This window comes from Phasianus colchicus, chromosome 1 (assembly GCF_987193195.1).
Source record: "Phasianus colchicus chromosome 1, bPhaCol1.hap1.1, whole genome shotgun sequence".
NCBI lineage: Eukaryota > Metazoa > Chordata > Aves > Galliformes > Phasianidae > Phasianus > Phasianus colchicus.
Genome location: NC_143436.1, coordinates 23587773 through 23609581, shown reverse-complemented (window position 1 = coordinate 23609581; position 21809 = coordinate 23587773). Strand labels below are relative to the sequence as shown.

The window sequence follows — 21809 nt, the reverse complement described above, 5'->3', positions numbered from 1 at the left end:
ATGTGGTTCCAGACGAAATAAACAAGCTTGTTTGTCAACCTAAATCAATGGGTTGTTTTTTGGTGGGTGGTTCTTCTGATAAGTAAGTGGCTGTTAGCACATTTGTATAAAATGCTGTCAAATAAAAATCACAGCAACGAAGTTAACAGAACTTCTATAATTGTGTGTCTCTAAGCCTTTTGACAAATACGTTTTTGTAACCAACCCAAATTAAACTGTCTTGGTAAAATGGCTGACTATTTAGTTTTGTTTATTTATCTGTAACTGTATGTGTGTGTGTTATATAAATACCTCTCCATTAGAGGCAAGAGTAAGAAACTTGAGTTTCTTGCTGCTGGAATGAGGGGGCATGTAGCTTATTGTATAATATAGCACAATCAACAAGTTTTATTTTTCTCATGAAGTCTGATTAAAGGTCAACTCAAGACTAGTGACTACAGAATGAATAGATAGCATTTTTCTGTATTATTTTTCTTTACAGAGAAGTTTTTTGAATGCGTAATATATGGTATGGGTCTAAATTAATGTCTTATGATGTTTGATTTCTGTCATTGAGAAGCCAGGGAATATCATTATCTCCTCCTCCACCCCTTCCTCCCCCTTCCCTCCTCTCCCCTCCCTGTCCCGGAGCCTCCTAGGCTTCCAGGAATCAGAGGTAAGATCATTTTTCTCTGTCTCATTAATAAAAGATTGTTTCATTACCAATTACCAAGTGTTTGGTAATTTATAAAACTTAGTTAAAAAAGAACAATTTATGAAACTTTTTCTGCAGGTTCAGTCAAAATGTTTTTACATATTAGAATCTATAGAAAAAACTGAGCATGTTAGTGTGATAAATTTTACCTAATTGTATGATGCATATAATACATGTCTCAAAGTTTTGGAAACACAGATGTGGACAGACCTTACAGAATACAAATTAAGACCCCGCCTGGCTTTGCAGAAATGAGTAGTGTGGAAATGACCTCTTTATACTAATGTATGGAGACAGCTACATTTGGGAATCATTGAGGAGATGCAGACATGAAATTGTATCTATAGGATGTTATTGTTAGAATCACTTCCCAGGATAAGAGACTGGCATTTTCACAGTGCAAATCAACTTCATGTTGGCACTGGTAAATAGGCAGGGCTTGACAACATTGCTTAGGACAAAGCCTTAGGAAGATCCAGAAAGGGAACATGCTTTTCTTTGGCTGAAGAGAACAGTGAAATGAGTTAACACTGTGGAAGGTGTAAGATTTCATCACTTGAGGCCATGCCAGTTCCTAACAGAGATTTGAAGGTTTCTCATGACCTGCTTTGAAGCCTCTCTTGCTGACTGCTATCACAACCACAATATCTGTTGGTCAAAAAGACAGTGAGAAAGAAGGTGATAGACTATCTCTGAATTTTAGAGAGAAAGATTTTCACATGAGTTCTTGCTTCTGCTACAGTTGCTATTTATGTATAAAAAATGAGGAAGACCTTAAAAGTTTTATTAGAGTACTCAGTATCTTCTTATTATCCCCAGCTTTGTGGGATGTGATAGAACTCAGTTCTGGTCTGTTCACTGAAGCAAGTGGAGAGTGAGGTTGAAGAAGACCTTAAGAACTGGCTGTTAGAATGGGTGGGTCTCTCTGGCCTGCCCTGACAGAAGTGGATGCCAGCCTACTGCATGCTGACTATGATGGCATAACTTGCACTAGCACCTAACTTTAAGCATGGGTGCACAAATGAGGAATTTTCTGTATGAAAATTATAGAACAGATCATTTTACAAGAGTATGTTTGAAACTTTCAGAGTAAAACTCTGTGATTCCCAGACTTACTTTTACTGTTTACTGTTTCCTCTGCATTAAACTTCTTGTATAAGACAGTATTCTCATAAACTTAGATCTGGTTCCGTAGTGCAGATCCAACATGTGATGGAGTATCAAATTAGCACCAGTCAGAACTGTTGCAGCAGAATGTCTCCTGTCTAGATGAGTACTGCTATCCTTAAAACTAGTGCTCTCTCCAGTTAGTTGGCCACTTCTCCAAACACAATTCTATAAAATATTTTAGACTGAGTCACAATAAATTTATTAATTAATTGACTGAGTCCTTGCAGAATTAATAATTCTGTGAATTTAAAATGTTCGGTGATACAGTTTGTATTTTTGTTTTATAGAGACTGACCTCATTCCTGAACTGAATGAAACTGAAGATTATGAGGTATAGCATTAATTTATTTTTGAAAGAGTATTTCAAAGTGATACACAGATTTCAACAAAATAAAACTGATATTCTGTAAGAATTTACAGGTCTTTGTCACCAAATGAATGTATTGTCACCATTTATACATACATGCATATGTATGCACGTACAACCTTCATTTTCAGCTCTATTTCTCCCTTGGTAACTCTAGAGATACCTCCCTACCTACACAGTTATCTGGAGCTCGAGATACATGGAGAATTGAGGGAAATTACAGTACATGCTGAAATGTTTTTGAAAATAGCACATCAAATTACTCTTACGTCTGAGTGAATTCAATAACAAAACTATGAATTTAGGAGAATCAAAGTGATCATGTAGTATTAAGCTTTTTAGAATTATTTAAAGAGAAATCTGTCTTGGTCTTACTTATAGCAGGTAAATCTTATTGTGTGATAAACTAAAGTATGGGAGGAAGGCACTTGTCCTTTAAAATAAGATTTGTGCGTGTCTGCTGTTGATTAACAGCTATCATTTCAAATCATGGAATTCCAAAATTTTGGATGTTCAATTACCCTTGCATTTCAATTCAAGTTAGAGATTAAAGCTCATAATATAACCCTATTTCACACCATTTGGGATGTTTTTTATGATATCTTCTGCAGAATTTAAATTTTATTTCTGTATTTGTTAACTTGATTTCTCACATCCCAGCAAGAAGAGAGATGAAAATATCACAGTGAAACTTATTACTCAGATCAATACAGATTTTACAACACAGACATTTCCTTCAGTAAGATCTACACTGATATCAAGTAATCCCTCAGAAAAAAAATACCGTTTCAGTCTCTGACCACAGTATTTTTCACTGTGTGGCACGTCCTTGTTAGTTAAATGGAGATATAGCATGTTCTTAACTTTCTGTTTACCCTCACTTCTGTTTGTGAAAGCTGACTAGCCAATAATGTAGTTATTTCTCTATATTGATGTAAATTACATATTCAGGTTATTATATTGCCTCTATCAGGACAGTAGCTGAGCAATAGTGCATGTCAACTTAGTCAGTAACTTTGCTTCAACCAAAGTAAAGTAAAAGTGCAGGCATTGCCTTTCAGAAGACACGTTTTCACAAATGAGGGGTTGTTCAGTCCTACCTTGGTTTGAGGAAACACAGTCTAGGTGCATTTGTCCCTACATTTTAGGTATCTACCCCCTGAAAGGAAATCTAGATATGAGAGTCATATCTGAGGTCCCCTGTATGGTGTGCATTAGATATTCCTGAAAGAAAGGGACTTCTGTGTGAAGCACAGCTGTAATTCGGTGATTAAGGTACCTTCACTCTGTTAGGATTGGATAAAAGTTAAAGATTATTATTAATTATTAAATGTGTATCCTAATTAATAATCTGTTCAGTCACACTTTGTTTTGGGCACCTTTCTTCCAAGATTGTTGACTTGGCATTCATCTCTCTACAGTGCCTTGCTCACATCAATGTAGAAGGTCATCAATTCAGCCTAAACTGCAGAAGAGACTAGTGTTACCACTACTACTAGCACATCATCTGTAGACAAGCTGCGTCTTCAAAAGAAAAACACTTTAAACAGTATTTGGAGAGGACCATTTTGCATGATCTAATAGTGTTATGTCTTTAAACTAAAAGAGGGAACATTTAATATAGTTAATAGGAATAAATGAAGTGATGAGGCATGGGAACAGGTTGACCATAGAAGCTGTGGATGCCCCATCCCTGGAGGCACTCACGGGCATGTTGAATGGGGCTCTGGGCAGACTGATCTGGTGAGTGGCAACCCTGCCCACAGACAAGGGCTTGGAACTAGATAATCTTCAAGGCCCTTTCCAACTCAAGCCATTCTATGATTCAGTTTCCATTTTGAGGGAGGCTTTGTCTTGCTGGTATCTATTAGGCATATGTGTGCCTATAAAATCAAGTCTCTCCAGCAGCTGAGGGTACTCCTCAATCTAGTTTGCAGTCATGCACCTTGTGCAGAGCTATGCCGCAGTTGGCAGAGTTGGGCATGGCACAAAGCTGGTGGCACCTATATACTTAGTCATACTACCACCTCTCATGAGCAATTTCCATGATTCCACACTACTTTTTTGGATTTGGCTCAAGAAAAGTTGGGGATAGGGACATTGTGTTTAGACGTACACATACTCGTTTTATTTATCAATTTATCTATCTATTTATCTATTTATTAGACCTGGCCTTAAAAGTCAAAACCTAATTTAGACTTTTTACAGGTTATCATTTGTGTTCAGCAAAGGAAGGTCAGTAACAGGGACCAGGTGGCATCACTCACAACGCTTTTGATACTGTTGTATGATGATCTTTTACACCCTGAAATCGTATCATCTAGGAAAAAATGTTGATTCATCAAATTTAAACACAGGCCATATTCTGTTACTATATAGCAGTTTAATCAGTATCAGAATACTAGTGCAACTCTCTAAAATATTCTGATCGTAGTCATTTTTCTTTGATGTGTACTGCAAATACAATTGCATTTTATTAGAAAGATGTAGACCTTTGTGAATAATAAATACTGCGAGTGGTTTTTCTCTCTCATACATTTAAGAAGCTATTGAGCGCAGATTTTTTTTTGTTTGTTTGTCTTGCAAAGGGGCAGTATTTTCAAGTGAAGAGGATACTTGTTCTTGTAACTAAATATTTTGTCAACAGAATTCTCAAAGGTGTCTGTTGTTTTGTCCCTTTTGTTTTTATGAAGCCAGATAAATATATTATTGCAGTTTTAGATTTCATTTGTGTGTGGTGTCTATAAACACTGTTAATTGTCTTCGGCTGTGATATTTTTTCAAAGGATGAAGCTGATGAAAAAGAAACAGAGATGGATGAAGAAACTGCAGTGATTCCTAGCACTGACAGTGCAATAAAACAAATAAAGAGGAAAGATTTCCGAGTGACTACATCAAGCTACGGTCAAGATAACACAGGGACAGAATCTAGTGAAGCTAAAATAAATAGATACTTAACAGGAGAAGAATTGCCTGGTAAGGAGGATGCTTTCAAAGCTGTTTATTTTCCTACTTCTCCAGCTGTCAGTGAAACTTCTGAAGAAGAAGATCCTTTTTTGGAATCCCAAACGATTACTGAAACTCCTCCTCAATTCATTGACTCCACCAAAGGCGTAGAAGAAGAATACATATACCTTTCTTCAGGCACTGAACCAACCAGGATAACCACTACAGGCCATAGTGGTGAAGATTTCTTATTGTCTCCTTTTAAACCTGATCAGGAATCTGATGACTTTTGGAGTTCAGTTCTCACCACTTCTTCAGCACATCTAGTTACAGAGGAGACCTCCCAAGAAGACATCCTTCCTTCTGGAAGCCCAGATATAAGCATGCATGATGTCCTTTACCAAGGCTCTGTCAAATATATTTCAGAAGGTGCAGCACCGCCAAGCTCCGATGAGCCTCCAAAGCATACATCTTCCACTGATGGAAATGTGTGGTTTCATAATGCTACGGAGCTGACAACTCAGTCTGTTGGTACATCGGATAGCAGTCTTTTGTCTCAGACCAATTACTCTGAGGCTTACGTAGAGGGATTAAAGCCAGCTACAGTGCCCTATTCCGGCAGCCCGGTGGTTTCACAGGACACGTCAGATGCGGATTTAGAATTGCCACATTATTCTACCTTTGCTTTCTCCTCTGCTGAATTATCACCTCACTCTCTCTCTTCAAGCTCTGGAGAATATGGTTCTGCTTCTGCTGCCAGTGAGGTACTCTCTCAGACAACTCAACCAATCTATAATGGTGAGATACCTCTTCAACCTTCCTACAGTAGTGAAGTGTTTCCTCTAGTCACCCCTTTATTGTTTGACTCTCAGATGCTCGACACTACCCTTGCTACATCAGATAGTGATGTGACCTTGCATGCTACACCTGTATTTCCCAGTGTTGATGTGTCATTTGAACCCACCCTGTCTTCCTATGATGATGTACCTTTGCTTACATTTTCCTCTGCTTCCTCCAGTAGTAGAATGTTTCACCGTCTGTACACAGTTTCTCAAATGTTTCCACAAAGCGCTACTCCAGCTGTTGCAAGTGATAAGGTGTCCCTGCATGCTTCTTTGACGTTGGCAGAGGGTGATACATTAATACAGCCAAGCCTTGCTCAATATGCTGATGTGGTGTCACATCAGACCACTCACGCTGCTTCAGAGACACTGATATTTGGTCATAATAGAACTCACATATTTTCTGAAGTCGAACCATCCAGCAGTGATTTAAATGTGCATGTACTATCTACAATGTCTGAACATCCTTATGCTTTGTCTAGTAATGTGGGCTCCCTCCAAAGCTTTACTGTTTCTTATGACTCTGCAGAATTTGTGCATGGTTCTGTTGACGTATTTCATCAGGATCCTTTATTTAGCAGCTATAACAATGTACTGGTGCATAAACCTTCCTCTGTAACAAAACAAGCTGATACTTGGCTGCAGCCTACGCGCTCTCTATCTAGTGATATGGATTGGTCTGAAGCATACTCTGGTAGTGAGTCCCTTTTGCCTGACACAGACACTTTGACCATAAATAATGCTTCTTCCTCTGATTCTGTAGATGAAATTACATATGAATCATCTGGTTTTAGTGATGTTAATAAGGTACTTCAAAAAGGTGGTGTTGTATATGGAGATGAGAAAGAACTGCAAATTTCTTCTTTAAGTGAAATGGCTTCCAGTGCTGAAAGTAAACTGATACCTGAACTTTCTACATCTGTTTCTAATAACGATGTAATTAAGCAGACCACGTCTCTGCAAGAAAGCCTACTTCCTGTTTCTAGCACAAAGGGAATCCTTCCAGTCTCTCTTGCTTTTCCCACTACTAAGGTATTTGATTATGATCTTAGTAAATTTACAGAAAATCGCCTTTCCGTTCAGCCTTTGCATGTTACATCTCCAGCCTCTGATGACACTTTGCTTAGACCTATGCTTAGTGCAATCTCAGAACAAGCTGTCTCTGCCCCTGCTTATAGTAAAACGTTATCCTCGACTCAGCCGTACTTTTATGAGGCCTCAGCTACATTAAATAATGACACATTACTGCAGTCCTCCTTCCAGTCTTCTGGCGATGGCACTCTGCTTAACACAGCTGCGGTTGTGCCAAGTGATCCAATATTGGCTGAAAGCTCCAGGGTTTATAAAGATAGTTCTGCATTTGACCAAATATGGCATCAAATGGCACCAGGTTCTGCTACAAATGAAACTATGCTGCCTTCTGCATCTCTACCTTCCATTGCTGATATGTTGTCAAACACTTTTAGTAAGCCCACAGCGTCACTTCAAGGCTTACCTGTTTCTTATGCAAGTGAGGAGTATGTTTCATCCAGCTTGTTTAACAGTGAAGATGTTCAGCAGGTTATGCCTTCATTGTACAGTAGCGATGTTTCGTTCCAGCTGACCAGTTTAGAAAATGCAAATACCTTTCCCCCCCAAGCAGCAGACGCAGTAGCAACTCCCTTCCTAACAGCTGATGCATTACCTCATGTAGCTACTCCTCCAGACAGCCATACCTCTGCAAGTGTTTTTGAACGAAGTGAGACTGCCAGTGTCTCTTCAAGTTTTCCATTTGGTTTTGATCCTGTGCAAATGCCTGCAGTGGTTTCTGATTCTGATGTGTCCATTCATCACACCCTTCCTTTACCAAGTGCACATATTTCTGTCACAGCTGTTCCTCCCAAAAGTGAGAGCCTTGTAACTTTGAGTAGGTTACTGGTTCCTTCTAGAGAATCCTCTGGGTTGTCTCCCAGTGTCATGTCCAGTACCGATTTGTGGCCTTCTGTAGTTGAGGATGACTACGATGAGTATGACGATGGCTTTCCCATAAGTAACTGTATCTCATGCTCTTCCCATAGAGAAGATGAGGATATGGTAGTAGAGGAGCAAAATGCAGAGGTAAACAATAACAACCTAATTATAAGCTCACATTCTGGGAAACCTGAAGAAGAAGAGAGAATTTCGACTGCTGCATCAGACAGGCAGATAAACTATGCCACGGAAACACATAATTATACATCTGTACCATCTCTGACAGCAAGTGTGATACCTGAGAAGCACAGCGACCCGACATTTTTGGAGAACCATATTCAAACTGCTAGTGTCCCATTGCAAAACGCATCAGAGTCTAAGTCTTGGGCTGTTTTTACAAGTGATGAAGAAAGTGGTTCTGGCCAAGGTACCTCAGATAGCCTTAATGATAATGAAACGTCAACAGATTTCAGTTTTCCTGACCTTAATGAGAGAGACACTGAAGGGGCAGTTGAAGCAGGTAACTCAGAATTAACTCCTGGATCGTCACAGTCATCATCCTCATCTGTAACTAGCGATCACTCATCAGTATTCAACATCTCTGAGGCAGGTTAGTTATGGATAAGTCATAATGCTGTGAGAGGGTTCTTTTGTGCTGAAGAGAACGAGGTTTATCTGTATGTAACAGAAGGAGAAGAGAGCCAGTGGGGGTGATTAAGGAGGCACTGGGGAGCAGGGGTACATACTGAGCTGGTTGCCTTGTGAGTGCCACTTCTGACTACTTCAAACTGCACCTGAAACTTCAGTAGTAAGATTTGTGCTCTGTTTTTGGATAGATTTGCACCATCAGCTGAAGTCGGGTGGTGCGCAGTCTGAGACCAGAATTTGTTTCAATGTTAATGGTTTAATTTGAGTTTTAAAGGTATAAGAGAGATGTAAGTTCCTTGTACAAAGATGTTACCAGAGGAAATTATACCAGTGCAAACATACCTCTGAGATTCTGTTTTATAATTATGGCAGCACATTTCCTCCTTATGTTTTATTTTGTATTTTCTAAGGTGTATTGAGCAAGGAAGAAGATGCTTCAGCTTGATTCTGATTCATCTTAATTTGCATAAACATTCATCTTCATTCTTATTGTTTATGCCGTCTTCAAATTTCAGTAAGATGCAGAGTTTTTTTTATGCTGGTTTTGATTATTTGCAGTATATCAGAGCTGGGTTCTCCTGTACTTGTTCACATGTATATATATTTTTCCTAACTATTCCTCTTAAAGTCAGTAACAGATTTTGTGAACTGTGATTCCAAAGATGAGGTCAGAAGGCAAAACTGCGCCTTACATAGATAAGAACCAGATAAATATAATATATTGCCTTTATATTTAAAAATGAGTTGTGGAAACTTAAACTATTCAGACAAGAAATTTGAATTTCTTCATGTTAGCATATTGGAAACCCAAAAGTAAAATCAGAAAAAATAACTGTGGCTTGGGAAAAAAAACAACAAGGTGAATTTGTATTTTAAAAAGTGAATTGAAATTAAACAGTCACAGCATCTGTAGAGGGCAGTATCATCCAACTAAATCTGTTTTGAATGGAGTCTAGATAGCATGTGAAATTTTAGGCTGAGTGCTATGAATACAGAGTGAAATGAAATGAAGTCGTATTGCTCGTGAGCAACAGAGTGCTAATATGAAAAGGTGCCAAAACGACACTATGTAATCGGAGCTAATAGAATGTGAAAAAATGGAAAACAAAACAAACAAACAAAAATAGAAAATGTATTGAAATAAGTAGAAAACATGCCAAAATTGTTATTTGTCCTAGCAAATCAGGCACACTAAAACTGAAACAAAAAGTGAGTTAGTTCAGTTGGTTAGCGGTTACCTCATGGTTTAAACTGCAAAACATACTTCTTGAAAAATCAGAAAAAAAGAAAAGGAATATTTCAAGACTCGTATGACTTATATAAATGAATGTTGCCATTAAAGATTTACAGTTTACATAAGTGTCATTTTAGTTAACAATGAGCTTGAACTGTTACTTCAGAAAAGAACTTCAAAAAGATTATACGTGTCTGGAGTAGCACTACAACAGACAAATTTTATCTTCTAAATATTATTGAAAGACTTTATATAGCATCACTTCATGCACATTGATTTTTCCAATAAATAATGCCAAATGCTCTCTTCTAAAAACTGGAAATTAAATGCAAGCATGTCTAACATGGTCTCCTGTAAGTCAAAAATATCCTTGCTTAACTCAAATACAAGGTAACAAAAGAAAAAAGAAAAAAAAAAAGACAACTAAGAAGTTATGTATTACTGTGAATTCATCAAAAATTAATGAAATGTCTTCTTACTTTGACTGTTCCAGAAAAAAAAATGTCATTTAAACTTTACCCACTCTTTATTATAGTTGTCGATGCATATTCATGCCTGTTCTGAATGAGGACTTTCTCCTTAAGACATCTATGGCTACCTAAACCTTTCAACTTCAGTTGAAAAGTCATAAAAGAAATCAATATAAATAATAATGGAAATGATCTAAGTATGCCAATTGTTAGGGAGTAGGAAATCTGCAGAAGGTGAGACTCCCTTTCAGCTGCTATCACTGGAGCAATGGCCAAGCAGGCAAGAAGCTCCATTACAGGGATCTACTGCTCTTCTTCATAGGAGAGTAGAACTTGGTCATGCAGTGTGAAGGAGCTCTGTTATCACAAAGATGAGTTTGGGTCTTACCCTGTGAATTACTCCAGAGTTGAACGAGCAAATGTGTATGCCTCAAAGGGATCATATTCTGATCTCTCATACAGATATATAGTTTCCTCTTGAATCAGTATTGATTTTAGTCTACTTGCAAGAAGCTTGGGGACAAGTTTTCAGAAGCCTTTCATTTTCCTGCAATCACCTTGCACATGGAGATAGAGGATTGAAAAAGCAGTGACTGATTTGGGTGTTTGAGCACTCTGAACTAAAACCAAGAAGATATCTGCAAGATCAGGACCTAGACATCTTTTTCTAGAAAGCCCAAAAACTAAAGAAAATGAAAGCAGATACATGTCTGGAAGCCTATGCTATGTGATCATGCCTGGGTTTTTATACTGTATTTAGGTCCTATGCTTTTTGTCAATATTTTTTCAGATCCAGCAATATTCCCTCCTCCCTTTTGTCTGAAAACTGTCATGTAGAATTGGTCTTGAAACCCCACTGGAGTACAGCTGATTTCTAGACAGCAATATCCTGTCCCATACAGAGCATTAATTGTATTAAGACAATTCACTAAAAGCAGAAGATATGTAGTTATCTTAGAAAATCTAAGGATTAATTCTAAAAAGTGTGGACATGATTATTTCTGTATTTTGACTCATATACTGGTCATAGTCAGCTGCATAGATTTAAAAGAATCATTATTTTGTGTCAAACTCTATGTTTGCAAGTGTTTTCTTTCAGAGGGATGAAAGAAAAGTGCAGGATTGATCTCTTCCACCATTATGTATGCTTCTTTTAATGAGCTTATAAAATATATTAGTTTAATCTTCATACAGATTCCTGTGCCCAAATATTTTCATCACCCAGTATTACAAGGCTGACAGTTATGTGAAATCTAGATAATACCTAAATAACAATTTGATTCCCAGTAAAGATGGAGGTAGGAAATTTAATTCTGGCTCCATTATAGTTGGAGGAGGGAGTGCTGCAATTGAATTTAAAGGAAACTAGATTTTCTATAAGGCAAGTTACCAAATGGACAGCATATTAAACTACAGAAGGCTTAGGTGCAATAAAGTAACCACACTGACATTTTCTGTTGTAAAAAAAAAAAAAAAAAAAAAAAAAATCACAATTATTAGTCAAGGAGAAGTGATTTGCATTACGTGAGTGACAGTTTCGTATCAGTGTGCTTTACACATTCCAGTATTATAAATTCAGATCCCTTAAATTATTGACTTTCAGCTAATAAACAGATGAAAATAAAAAACTTTCTTCTCCTATATTTTAACAACAATCTGCTATTCTTACAAAGAAGTCTCCACTGCTGGAAGGCTGAATCACAAAAGCTTGAATACTTTGCTTTACCCTCTGTCTGCTTATTTTCTGTAAGCTGGTTTGCAAATGTATACATTTTCTGCAGTGCGTAGTGAAAATAGAGGTAAGTGGTATTAAGTAGGCTCATTATAAGACACCTTCACTCATGCTGTGTGTTTGTCAGTATTTAAACATGGACTGTTTCAATTTTCTCTGACTGCAGAGGCAAGTAATAGTAGCCATGAGTCTCGTATCGGTCTAGCCGAGAGTCTGGAATCAGAGAAGAAGACAGTTATACCACTTGTGGTCGTATCCGCCCTGACTTTTATCTGTCTAGTGATTCTTGTGGGTATTCTCATATACTGGAGGTAAGTTGTTGTTTTGTTGGGTTTTTGTTTGTTTGTTTGTTTTTTCAGTGCTAAAGAACAGTGATTTGAAAAATGTGATTGACGTTACTGAGCTGCTTTATAGGAGAGAGGCTGGATCTTGTCTCTCACTGTGTCTTTGTCTTGCTCCCAGAGCTGCAGTGGTGTAAAGCAGTAGGCTGCTTTCTTTCCAAAATGCTCAACTACAGTTAATTTTGGTTGCAATGCTGGAACATGACATATACCTTATATCCATACTGAGAGAATTTAGTAAAAATTACTTTTGTTTACTAATGCCGGAAGCCAAGTGAATTAACAGAACACTGGGAAGAATAGGAGGGAGAAATAAAATAAATAGCATGGAATGGGTTTGTTTCCTATTTTCCCAATCATGTAACTATTAAAAAAAAAAAAAGTTGTTATCAATTTAAACAAGAATCTATGATCATCAACAGGACTGTATAAATAAGCAGTTCATAAAGGACTGTAGGAATGGGCTGTAGCTGATGTGGAATGTGAGATAGAAATTAGGTTATCTGTCAATATTTTAAGATCACTTCCTGAGTAGATCTCATGTTCAGTGACTAAAAATTGCTCTGCTTTGTGATCCTGCCTTAGAATGAGAGTTTTTGCCTTCCAGCCTTTGAAACCATTCAACAGGTGATGAAGCAGATGAGTTTTGTGCACGCATGCATGCTCAGGTTCCCTCATGGGGATGTTTTCTGTGACTTGATAAGAAAATAAGAAAAAAAAGCCAGGCTAAAGAGAGGTGGTAGACAAGAGTCCTGAAGACACAACCACTGAGGGCAAAAGATTGAGCCTATTCTATGAAATAAGGTGGTCCAAGGACTCTTCTACAATCTTGAGGCGTGGCGCAAGTTGCTTCTGTACAGCCAAATGCTGTTCCCTCACAGGGGATAAACAAGGTGGGTGTATTCAGATCCCCTGCCAGGGACAGTTTCTGGGTCTAACCCCAGAGTGTGTCAGGTGTTGTATGCAGTAATGCAAGTTGGCCTAAGCTATGAGCCTACCAGGAATCCCGTTAGCAATGGGGCAGTGTTCAAGTCTTCAGCTTTTCTTCACTGGATGCAGATGAAGCCATGGAGTCTTTCTAGGGACAAGGCTTCTTAGGCTCTCATAGACTTCCAAAATCCACACAGCCCTTACCTTCCTGAGAGTGAGAGTTGCCAAGGAGGAGACATAGTGGACTGAAAGAGATGAGTGTTAAGTTGCACATCACCCTGCCATAGAAACTCTTGTTCTTTTGTGATTGCAGGGGCCTGATCCCATCATTGCTTGTGTACTGCTAATGCATAAACAAGCAGCAAGAAGCAGAGCCTTGCTCCTGGAAGGCTTCTAGAACCTGTTCCTTCTTTTTCTTTCATCTGTCCAGTCTTGCTTAACCTAAAATGTGTAACAGTGGCAAAGAACCAGGAAACAGGAACCAGATCCCAGGGTGCTTTTGTCAGCTCCTGACTACTGTAACCATTAGGCTGTGGTGTCAGGGTCTGGCTCACTGGCTTTGCTTCTCAATTCCTCGCTGGTTGGTATCAACCCAGGACAGAATATATGCCATCCCTCAACAGATGAAGCATAAGAAATTGAGTTCAGGCTTCCTTCATTCCAGGCAAACATCCTTATAAGTCAGCCAGTCTTTGGCATGATAAAACACTTAAAAGCACTGAATTTGCAGAAAGATTTCTTCCGCTTTTCAAATAAGTGGTTAATTGCTGGAAGAATTGCACACATTTCCTGATTTATATCTAGTTGGATAATTATATTCTCCATCACAGGATTTCTAGCTAACCACTTTCATATTGAGAGCCTTTTCCTGTCTTTCTTGTTACACAACATGAACATTCATACTCATCTTCCAAGGAGTTTCATCCTTGAGCCTAAATAGTCTTTCAAATCTCTTCTATTTTCCAAAGAACACTACACATTTTAAGACCCAGATTGTGTAGTGCAGTTTTAGTAATCCTACACATGTTACAAGCTTGTTTTTGTCAAATAACATCATGTTCATTTTGTATTTTTTTTCTGGGAATGAACAATTCTGTAACATAGGTCTTTCAAAATAAAACAAAAATCCCGTTAGCAGTAATATCTTCTTGAAGTTGAATTTAATCTTTTCTGTATTTCTTGCGTACTACAAAATAAAATATGAAGCTCTTTTTTTGTTAATCCTTGAGAAAATTTTCTTGGGCTTTATGATAACACCAGTAACATAGTTCTTATTTCAGCAAAATGAATCACAAGCTGTATGTATTGTAGGTAGGACTTTATAGGCCTCTTTCAAAGATACCAAGACTCGCACCTTGTTTTAAAGCCTGTGAAAAATCATGATGAACTTCATGATTTGAAAGTTCATGAAAAATGATGAACTTAACTGCTATATGACTATAAGTATTTCCGTGGCTAAGTTTAGCTGATTTTGAAATAATTGTTGTAAATTGACAGGTTTTCTTTTTATAATGCATATCTACCTCTTTTTCTTTTATGTGCGCCAATTATTTTCACTCATTAAAGTTAATTAAAATATTAGATTTACAAGATGTTATTCTATATTCTTTTGGCAAGAGTATTCAAAAAAAAAATTGCATGGGCATATCCTAGCTGGGTATTTCATGGAAAAGTGCCACCCCGTGATTTGAATATACAACAGCTGTAACCTTTTTAAAAAATATATTGTTTCAAAACCAAATAGCTACCAAAAGCCTCAAATTCCAACTTTTCAAGGTTAAAAAAAAAAAAAAGGCAAAATTATTTTGTTCTTCACGCAAATGCTTTGTATCAGAAAAATAATTCTCTACCATCTGTTGTTTGGGTTTAGTTGGTTTTTTGGTATAGGATTGGTTGTTTGTGGTTTTTTTACATGAAATTGTTAATCATCACTAGAGGAAATTCCCCAATCTCTTCACTATCTTGTTAGGCATAATTTCAATCTTTTTGTGATAAAAAACTAATTTCTCCCACAGGAATAAAAACTTTTAATGATAATACTGTCTAAAGAATATCTAATTTTCAGTAGGAACGTGCACCGTTTTGAATTACTGTAGTCTTGTGCATCAAGCATTTATAATTTGATGCAAATATGCTTTCCTTACATTTTTTTTAGAATGATTTAGATTACAGTGGAATAAATGGGGAGATTCTTTTGCCTATGTAATGGCTTTGCCTCCTTGACAGATTATTTTTACAGCTTTAGAGAGAATTTTCTATCCAAGTATAGTATCTATCCATTCTTCTTGGTATCTGATTGAGTCCTTGTACACTATGCATCAGGGATATTTGAATCTCCATTCCCTGTTCTTCTCATTTCTGGATAGCTTCATCATTCCCATTTTCTTGAATTAACCTTTTGTATTTAGGTAACTCAAATTGAAAGTTTCTCTGTGCTGATATACTGGAAATTGTTTAGGCATATGTGTAATCTTTTGGAACAGTTCATTGAATTGGTCAATGCAAATGAACCTAATGAAATGATTTATGGGAAGAAATGTAAAACAATTTGTGCAAATCCGTTTTTATAATGGTTAACATAAGAAGAGCTTGGCAAACAGTAAAATGGTAATAGTTGTCAGTGTGATCTGCACCATTCAGTATTGTTTTTTGAACAAATACATATGAATCTCAGTAAGATACTAGTTCTGGTAATATGAACAGCAAATTCCTAATGCAGTTCCAGTTACATTTCTAGGTGCAGAGATACTGCATATCAGCTCCTAGAAGCTACACGACAGCAATACTTCAGAAATTGCCAACCTAGTAACAGGCGAATTCCTGAGCAATCATTTAAGTTTTAACTTTTTTTCTGCCAGCCTGTATCTCTGAAATGCAGCTTTCAGAGAATGTTCATTTTCCTATCCATGATTTGAACTAGTATCTTGAATCCTGTGTTCATTTTATGGAAAAAGAGCTGAGAATCCTCTGTAAGAATGATTGAACTTGCACATGGAGAAGCAAATTAAAAACAGATTTTAACTTACTGTGTTCACATTCATTCAACCATGAAAGAGAAATGCTCAACTGCATGACAGCAAACCATAAATAAAAGAACTAATATAATTTTAAAATTAAAATTTCAGCTGACAAGGATTTAAAAGACAAATTGGAATCATTTAAAAATGGAATCACTGGATTCTCTAAGGTCTATTTAAATATCCTTTGGATCCATCAGATCTTCAAATAATCAAAACCATTTCAAAATAATTTCTAATAAGTATTTGAGAATAACCAATGACAGATGCCCTGTGAGCACAGGAGACTCTAAAGAGACCATCTGCAGTCTGAGGTGTAGTATTCTTCCAAGCAGTTCACACTGAGGTGTTCTCTCAGCTGTAGTATCCCTCACGTTATATCAAATTGCTGCTGCTTCTCTGTACAGATAGTGACACTCTAATTAAATCAGTGCTTTTTCACTATCTGATATAAAAAGTGTGTGTTCAAAGAAGCGCAGTGTCTAAATTACAAATTACAGTTTTAGGTTGAAGATCTAAATGCTTTGAGGAAAGGTGTAAATTAAATAATCAGGTTAACATTGAGTGATGGGACCTTTGTCTGGAAGTTTGAAATAGTCATCACTTTTTACATTAACAACAAGTGATAATTAACGAGTCATGGTTATTAACATTAGGTTTAGTCATAAAGGCTTTCACTGCTGATGCCAAAGCAGATGGAATGCCTATTTATGACTCTTATATAGGTTAAGTCAACCGCTATGAATTTGTCTCCCAAATGTGCCAAGGGTTTAATTTATTTTCAGCCACAATTAACTTGCTAAAGATTGAAGATACAGTGGCTCAGTTAGGAATAGTGAATATATAGCATATTATGAAGACATTTTAATCACTGCTTTTTATATGAAAACCATTACACTAATTAAATTCTTTTTAGTTCAGTCTTCACAGGCAAAGAGATGACAAATTTCTGCAGTGTTATTCTGTAAGCTTTATGTATGATCACTGTTCATAAGCCACAGGCATTAGCGGGAGGACATTTTTTTGTTCTTTTCCTTTAAAGTTGAGGTGGTTGGCACATTTGGTTGGTTTTTAATAAATACAGCACATCAGTATTCTCAGTGCATAGTAGACAGGACTAGACTTTCCAAAAGTGCTTAGTGAAGTCTATTCACCTATCTCTTGGTCATTTTGCACACAGTTCTGAAACTAACTCTTGAGTGTTATGTTATCACTGGGAGCCTTTCTCACATTAGCAGCCACAAGGTGCATAATGCAAATGTTAGAGCCTCCTTAAAACATCTTGAGTATCACAGAATCATAGAATCATGAAAGGGCTTGGATAGGAAGGGACCATTGAGCACCAGCTCCACTGCCAAGATCAAGATTGCCAACCGCTAGATCAGGCTGTAGAGGGCACCATCAAGCCTGGCCTTGAGCACCTCCAGGGATGGGGCATCCACAGCTTCTCCGGGCAGCTGTGCCAGGGCTTCACCATCCTCTGAGTAAGAAATTTCTTCCTAACATCTGACCAAAATGTTCTCCCATTTAGTTTAAAGCCATTCCCCCTTGTCCCATCACTGTGTATCCGTATAAAGTTGGTTTTCCTCCTATTCATAAGCTCCCTTTAAGTACTGGAAGGCCACAATGAGGTCTCCTCAGAAATTTCTCTTCTCCAGGCTGAACAAGAACAACTCCTTCAGCCTTTCTTCATAAGAGAAGTGCTCCAGCCCTCTGATCATCTTCATGTCCTCCTCTGGACACACTCTAACAGCTCCATGTTCTTCTCATGCTGGGGCCCCCAGGCTTGGACACAGTACTCCAGAAGAGGTCTCATGAGGGCAGAGTAGAGGGGGACAATCACCTCCCTCTCCCTGCTGGCCTCCCCTCTTCTGATGCAGCCCAGTATACCATTGGCCTTCTGGGCTGTGAGCAAACACTGCTGGCTGTGTGCAGCTTTTTGTCCACCAGAACCCCCAAGTCTTTCCCCACAGGACTGCTCCCAAGGAGTTCTTCTCCCAGTCTGTACACATACCTGGGATTGCCCTGACCTGAGTGCAACATCCTGCATTTGGCAACATTGAACCTCATTATGTTCATGTGAACCCACTTTTCAAGCTTGTCCAGATCGTTTCGATGGTATCCCTTCCTCCTGTAGTTTATCTGCTCCATTTTATTGATGTGCATCAAGAACTACCATTTCTAAGTAATGCTAAGTACACAATGGATAGTATTCTCCTAGGCGTATTGTGGAAAATCCAAAGCCCTTCTGAGACCATCACAAACATGCCTTTAGAAGGTTCTAGTTAGACTCCAAATTTGCTATCATGAGAACTTTGTTGCATGCCACAACTTTGTTTTTGATGTAGCTCTCTACTTCCTCTTGTGTTTTAAGAGAATTTGCATTGTACATGAACACAGAAAATTCCCAGTACATTCCATGAGTATGTGCATGTTTCCCAGATGCTTCATTGAAATGAGTTTACCAAAGTCTTTATGAACCACATACTCGCTGTTTCTTAAAGTAGCCTCAATACTTCTTTATCATTTTAACAATTATATGAAGGGTTTTATCAGTGTGGTGGTATTTATTTACAGGAGCAATACAAAATTAGAATTTAAAGTGACTACAGAAAATAGCAAAAGGTCATACAACAGCTTGAGCCAACAGCTTTCAAGAAGCAGAATCTTGTAAATGCAAAATGAGATTAGTGTTTCCTTGATGTGTATGTTTCTTTTTAAACTTAATAATTCCTGAATAATATTTCTAATAGATTAGGTGACCCAGAGTAAAGATTGTTATTAGCATTTCTAATCACATGGAGATTTTTTAATTAAAGAGGCTTTGCAATACTTACAGCAGCCGTTGGTTATTTAGTCCCTTGAATTGCTTGAACTCTTAACAGATGCTCTTATTATTATCTTCACATCTGGATTACAGCACAGATACAAATAACAGTGGGGGTCATAGCTAAGGTTGATTCCATTTATATTCATCTTTGAGTGTTTTCCAACAAAGCTAGCATCTCTTGGAGTAATAAATTCCCCTGCTTTCCTCCTTCAACTTCAGGAAGTCCTCCTTGGTAATGGTGTCCCTCATTGTTGTGACAATGACATTACAAAAAAATTGTTTAGCACCAATCACAGTAGTCTAGAGCTTCCATTTTGTTTGCTATAGAGCATGTTGCCTCGGACTGCATTTCCGTGTCTGCAGTAGGCTCTACTGATGAATTACCAGAGCTGATCTCATACGCTGCTCCATCTGCAGTCTAGCATAATCATATAAAAGGGAATTATGTGTGCAGATTTGGATAAGAAAGGAAGACAATGGCATTTTTTTATACTTGAAATTGTTGCACAGCATCTACAGTATCTTCTGAGAGTTCCTCTTTCAGCTTTCACCATGTCAGATGTCTGCTCTGTCTTCTGCCTCTGGTATAGGTAAAGTTGCATGAACTGTATGTTATCCTGAGTTAATTAAGTATCTTCAACTGTATGCATAATCTGTAGTATATTGGGGCAATACTTCTATCACAGTAGTTGTGTTCAACACTCCATGAGAACTGGTTTTCAAAACTGTGATTCTCTTAACTAAATGATGTCAGAATTCCAAAAGATTTCAGGCTATGTTTTGTGTTTGCAATATTTATTAACATTTCTTCTCCTCTAGGAAATGTTTCCAGACTGCTCACTTTTATTTGGAAGATAACACGTCACCTCGAGTGATTTCTGCCCCCCCTGCTCCAGTCTTCCCAGTCTCAGGTATTTTTTGTCAACTGTTCTGTGGATTGATATTAACTTTTGAAAGATGCTGCCTAGCATGTGTCTATATGAATTCTTCACATTCTGTAAACTGGAAATTATTACCTACTTGTACAAATTAACACAGGTGCACTCAAAAGAGGCAGAGGTTAGTGTTGCTCATATTTTCTCCTGTAGGTAGCACAGAAGAGAAATATCCTCACCTTACGGAGCTGTCTCAGGGAGATGCTGTGCCTTCTAGCCTGTGTCACCCACACTCGAGCTACACTTAGCAGCTCTAGTTCATTGTCACAAAGCAGAGGATTACATCAGCAACGTACTCTGCCACATTTCTTTCATTGAGTTTGACACCTGTGTATAGAACATGACCTTTACTTTTTACCAGCAGGACCAATATACACCTCATTTGTGTTTCACTGGTGATTACAATGTCTTCTTCTAATGGATATATTTTAGTAGCATATCTTCTACTGTAAAATTCTTTCTGAACCTCTCATAAAACTGATGCCCAAATGAAGAGTATTATTAGCATCTTCCATATATTAGCTCTTGCCATATCCACTCTACTTTTTTTTGGAGAAGCTCTTTCTTTTCTTTCTTCCTTGAGATGAGGCAGAGGAGCATGTGCAGCCTTTCTTGCTCTTTCAAACTGGTTAGAGTCAAATAGATTAATTTTGCAGATCCCAAACCACACTTCCACACATGAAAAGAAGATATTCTGCTCCACAAATAATGCTTTTACAAACTGTGCAATTACCTGGGGGGATGGGTACTCTTGAAATGACTAAGGGAAGCAAAAGCAGCCCTTGTGTAGGTAACTAGTAAGAACATTTAATTGAATAAATCCCAGATATTAGGCTTCTGTTGTCACTGAATTGTAGGCATCTTTAAAAGCCTCTTAAGTTGATTGCTATTGTGAGGAGACGGGTAGCCTTTTTCTAAATGGTTAATAGGTGGGGATGTAGCTTGATTTCAGAAAACATGTCATTACATATGAATGTCAAGTGGCAATCATTACAGGAAATTTCAGCTCTTACTCTCTATCATTAACTATATTGCAGTACAACTGTATAATTTTCTTGCAATTTTCCCTGACCAGCTCACCTCAGGGAGATAGTGTATTCCATTGTGATAAGACGAAATTGCACTTACAGTTATTCAAGTGCTTAATATATGTGTTTTGACACTGAGGTTTTACTTTTGGAATGCTAATATTAACTTAAAGAGGAAAGTGTTTTTAAATGACTAACAGATACATAAAATGCTGTATGGAAGAAGGTCCAGCACTCAGAAAAATGTTTGTGTTTTGTTTTGCGTGCAACAGATCTCAAGTGAGCAGATTTTGTGTTTTCTATCATACAAGTGTTTCAGCAGTGTAATTTTACAATTAAGACTCATTGGCATACAATGTTAGCAAGGAATGTAGATCAGAAAGAGTATTTTTTAACTGCTAGGCTTAAGATTTTATTAGAACAATGTCTAAAAGTACACTCCACAGATCTTATTATAAACTAAGTTTTCCTTCTGTGAAGTTCATTAGCAAAGATAGGAGATTGCAGTTATTCAGAGAAAATGCTCTGGCACTTCACAGTACAAACTGTACATTTAGCAGAAATAGTGAATTACAGGCTGATATTAGGAGACAATACCAGCCTTTCAAGTAGTACTCGATATCTAGAAATATAATATATCTCTAAAGTCAGAAGTTACCGAGCTGGGAAATTAGC

General features: G+C 37.6%; 1 protein-coding gene across 2 annotated transcripts in view; it reads left to right on the top strand.

Moving 5' to 3' along the window:
• PTPRZ1 (protein tyrosine phosphatase receptor type Z1) overlaps nt 1–21809 on the top strand; it is a 131412-nt gene that overhangs the window by 88890 nt on the left and 20713 nt on the right. The window contains exons 11-14 of one of the 2 annotated variants that reach the window (XM_090137021.1): nt 2152–2195; nt 5018–8579; nt 12220–12364; nt 19991–20082. In XM_090137021.1, the coding sequence (XP_089993147.1) occupies nt 2152–2195; nt 5018–8579; nt 12220–12364; nt 19991–20082 (3843 nt within the window). The remainder of the gene's footprint in view (nt 1–2151; nt 2196–5017; nt 8580–12219; nt 12365–19990; nt 20083–21809) is intronic. The other variant, XM_090137018.1, reaches the window with a different exon arrangement.